This window comes from Tuber melanosporum (genome assembly GCF_000151645.1).
Source record: "Tuber melanosporum whole genome shotgun sequence assembly, scaffold_56, strain Mel28".
Lineage (NCBI taxonomy): Eukaryota > Fungi > Ascomycota > Pezizomycetes > Pezizales > Tuberaceae > Tuber > Tuber melanosporum.
Window position 1 is genome coordinate 339,874 of NW_003299102.1, and position 3,722 is coordinate 343,595.

General features: G+C 43.8%; 1 protein-coding gene across 1 annotated transcript; it reads right to left on the reverse strand.

Moving 5' to 3' along the window:
* Positions 1-2,137: 2,137 nt before the first annotated feature.
* Positions 2,138-3,069, reverse strand: GSTUM_00009389001 (uncharacterized protein; the record flags this gene model as incomplete). The annotated part of the gene is made up of 2 exons (XM_002840669.1): positions 2,138-2,929; positions 2,980-3,069. 2 exons carry the CDS (start codon positions 3,067-3,069, stop codon positions 2,138-2,140), a joined length of 882 nt encoding a protein of 293 aa, XP_002840715.1.
* Between the last annotated feature and the right edge of the window lie 653 nt (positions 3,070-3,722).

The following is a 3,722-nucleotide window of genomic DNA, read 5'->3' on the forward strand; positions in this document are numbered from 1 at the left end:
ATTGAAGGATGAAGGAACACTCATTGCAGTACGAGAGTACTTGGACAGTGCTGATGAAGGTACTTCTCTGCAAACCTTCTTTATTTGTCCCTTATATCTTATAACTAATAGAATAATAAATTACTTAATAGTATTATCTGGACAAGGACTTGCAAAGACAGTTACCAACCATTGGGCTCAGTGGACAAGCCAACATGATGCAGAGATACGAGTAGCCTGTGTCTACCAGGCACTCATTGAGAAGCATACTTGGTGTAAAATGAGTATCCTAGCTTCAACTGCAATTAAATGGTTGAAGAAACTAGGGTGTGAGTGGAATGAAGTCAGGAAGGGGGTGTATATTGATGGCCATGAGAAGCCAGAGGTAGTTTTCTAGCGACAGCATCACTTTCTTCCCCAATGGAAGAAATTGGAAAAACGAATGCCAAAATGGTTGCCTTCAGGAGAGCTTGACAATACCCCTTTACCTGCCAATGAGCAACTATTAATTCCTTGTGCACATGATGAATGCACATTTCATTCCAATAATGGTGTACATCATCATTGGATACATAAAGACAAGTATCCTATTCGGAAAAAATCACAAGGCCAAGGGCTCATGGTATCCGATTTCATTCTCCCCTGCAATCGGCTTGAAATACCTCCAACTATTCCACACCTACCAGCGTTGAAAGAAAGGGAGATGAAACCAATTCCAGGACTAAAACTCAATCCTCGACAGGCAACTGAATACATCATGGTTGGGAAAGGATCCTGGTAGAATGGTGAAAATCTAGTCAACCATGGATTGAATGTTGCTATTCCAATTTTTGAAGCAACATTTCCTAATGCCCAAGCATTATTCCTCTTTGATCATGCAACCTCACATACAGTAGATGAATCTGATGCTCTTCGAGTAGCCAATATCAATATGGATCCTGGTGGTAAACAACCACAACTTTGAGATAGTTGGTTCTATCAACCAAATAGAGCAACTCTATATGTTCAGAAAATGAGCTTTGCTTTGGATGATATGACAGTACCAGAGAGGTGGCGTGGAATGCCTAAAGGATGTAAGAGGATTTTGCAAGAGCGTGGCCTCTGGCCAGAAGGAGGATTGAGGCTTAACTGTAAAAGCAAGAAAGATAAAAAGGATAGAAACCATCAGAGTAACTCTTGCTGTGCCAGACAGCTGCTCTCAGTACAGCCAGATTTCATGGAACAAAAGTCACGCCTTCAGGAAGAAATTGAAAAAAGGGGCCATTTATGTTTGTTCTTTCTAAAGTTCTCTCGTGAACTAAATTGGATTGAATACAGGTGGGGGAGGGCGAAATGGTTTACAAGAAAGAATTGTCAATACAATTGGCCTTCACTAATTAAGACAGTTCCAAAAGCCTTACAGGAAGTACCACCCCTTTTGCTTCTTAAATACTGGTGGAAAAGTAATCGTATACTTGATGCCTACTATACTGGCTTGTGTTATGGTACAGATTAATTTATAAAAACTCTATATAAGAGTCATCGTCGGGTTCCCTTTACACAGGATCCTTCTTGAGTAGACTTATTTTTTCCTTTAAACCTATTTCATCATTCTCATATAACAAAAAATCTCTTAATTATATTACATTCCTGCTCTAACGACTGTTCTGTATTGTACATTGCTGGGAGGTAAACGGCATTTCACTTTGCCCTTAGAGTCTTGGCAATTCTCGGCTCAATTCCGGTCGGTTGCAACGGAATTGCTGTTTCACCGGAGGACCCACCTTTAGGCGCTTTCCACCGTACCATTTCCATCCAAGTCGGTATATAAGTGAGGATGGGGTTATCATATGCTATGCCGTGGGTCGTTTGGTTCGTGATACAAACAATTACCAGGGCAGGGGTTTACACACCACTCCCCAGCCTTCATAGGAATATCGCGATCTCTACTAACATTAATAAATTGAGGTAATTAAATAGAATATTAGGGGAACTATCCTACTGTTCTGGTATATAGGAGGCGGCGTGCAGTAAAATCGATAACAGTCTAGTTAACGAGATTAAAAGCAGAAATGCAAAACAAGCAAGGGAATAACCCCATCTCTACATAAGGACCATCATCTATTTGGCCATGACGAATTGTGAGCAATGACAGCATCGTACAGGGTTCATGCAAGCGCTATACCAAAGTCAATTTTGATTTGAACACTCCAGCCGAAAGGTTCTTCATGGCCCGCCATTTGGGCTTCGGGGATTGAAGCCTTCGGAAAGCCTCTACAATATGTCGTTGTTCAATAGGGGTCCTCTGCTCCTCAGCGGAAAACCAGAGATTCCCCCGCTTCCGCTTTTTGCTTTCCTCTCGAGCCCCCAATGAAACCTTATGCTCTAACCGCTTTACCTCCAACGCTTCTTCCGTAAGAGTCTGGACAATTTCGAAGGCCAAGAAACCGAGAATGTCGATAATATCATCATCAAGCGTTGCATCTGTAATGGTTCTTATCCCAACCCAGTCCCGAAATCTCTTTCCTTTGCGGTATGTGAAGGATGCCTGGCGACATCGTGACCAATGTACGTATTGGTCTCTAGTCATACCTCGCGTGCGTTCATCGGCATTTCTGAGACGCTGCAGTGTGGCTGCGTTCTCTTCTACCGCGTCTTCGTCTTCGCCTTCCTCGGTTTCATCGAATTGTTCGGAGAATGAACTAGCAATGCCCCACGGAAGAGCGGTCCTTACCCGCTTCTGCCCCATCGTAGTAGGCCCCACCGGGTCGTCGGGATGGTCTCCAGAATCGTGCACCTCGGCGCCCAGTGACGGATCATTATCTCTTGCGCTCTTCCGGACATATTTCCATGATAAATAGGTCCGTAACCGAGAGGCCTTCCCTATATCATGACTCATAAGGAAGATGAGATCCTGCGTCGAAAGGGAGCGAGACCCGCGACGGGACGCAATTGAGGAGCATTTTTGTAGCTATTGCGGATTAGAATCTTCACCGGCAAAGTGGAATATGAAAGTCGTACCATCTCAATAATCTGGCCCCTCACAATTTCTTCCACCATTCCAGCAGTTTCTGCAGATGGTTCGCAGGTTTCGCCGGAAACAAACATCATCTAAACATGTTAGCCTGGACAACCACCACGTACTATGCGTTTGATTGAAGGAAAGGGCAGTACCTGCTGAATTTCGACACAATATTTGAATTTGTTCGACATGATGGGCGATTCTTCGTTGGAGTGTAGTAGTGTTGTGATGGGAGAGAGTGACGGGATTTGTCGTCTAAGGGTTTTTATACTCGGAGCCACATCAGCAAGCTTGGCAGAGGCAAAGGTAGGGTAATTCTCCAAACCCCATCCTCGATGACCAAAAATTGCTAGAGTTGACCTAACGGAATCTATGATACTTCTATTATCATATCACTCTAGGTGTCCTTAGCGAGCGTTTCATAAGGGGCTGCAAATCTTGATTGCTAAAGTACACCTAGACGATCATTTTAATAAGTGTCTTCTCCTTCAGGTCTTTTGCGTACAATACTTCCCGTCATCTCTTGTTCAGTTCCACACCCCTCTCCCGGCTTCACGTGTTGTAGTATATCGTGGCAGGCTGTTGCAATCAAGCATGGGAAGAAGAGTCGTGTGCCTTTTTGGACAAATTTCAGGGGTCCAATAAGATGAACACGTTGCTTTTGATTTTCAACAATGACACGTGGCCCATTTTTTTCTCCGTCATATCCAAAAAAAACCTCGGGTGGTGTGGCAACCAAAAC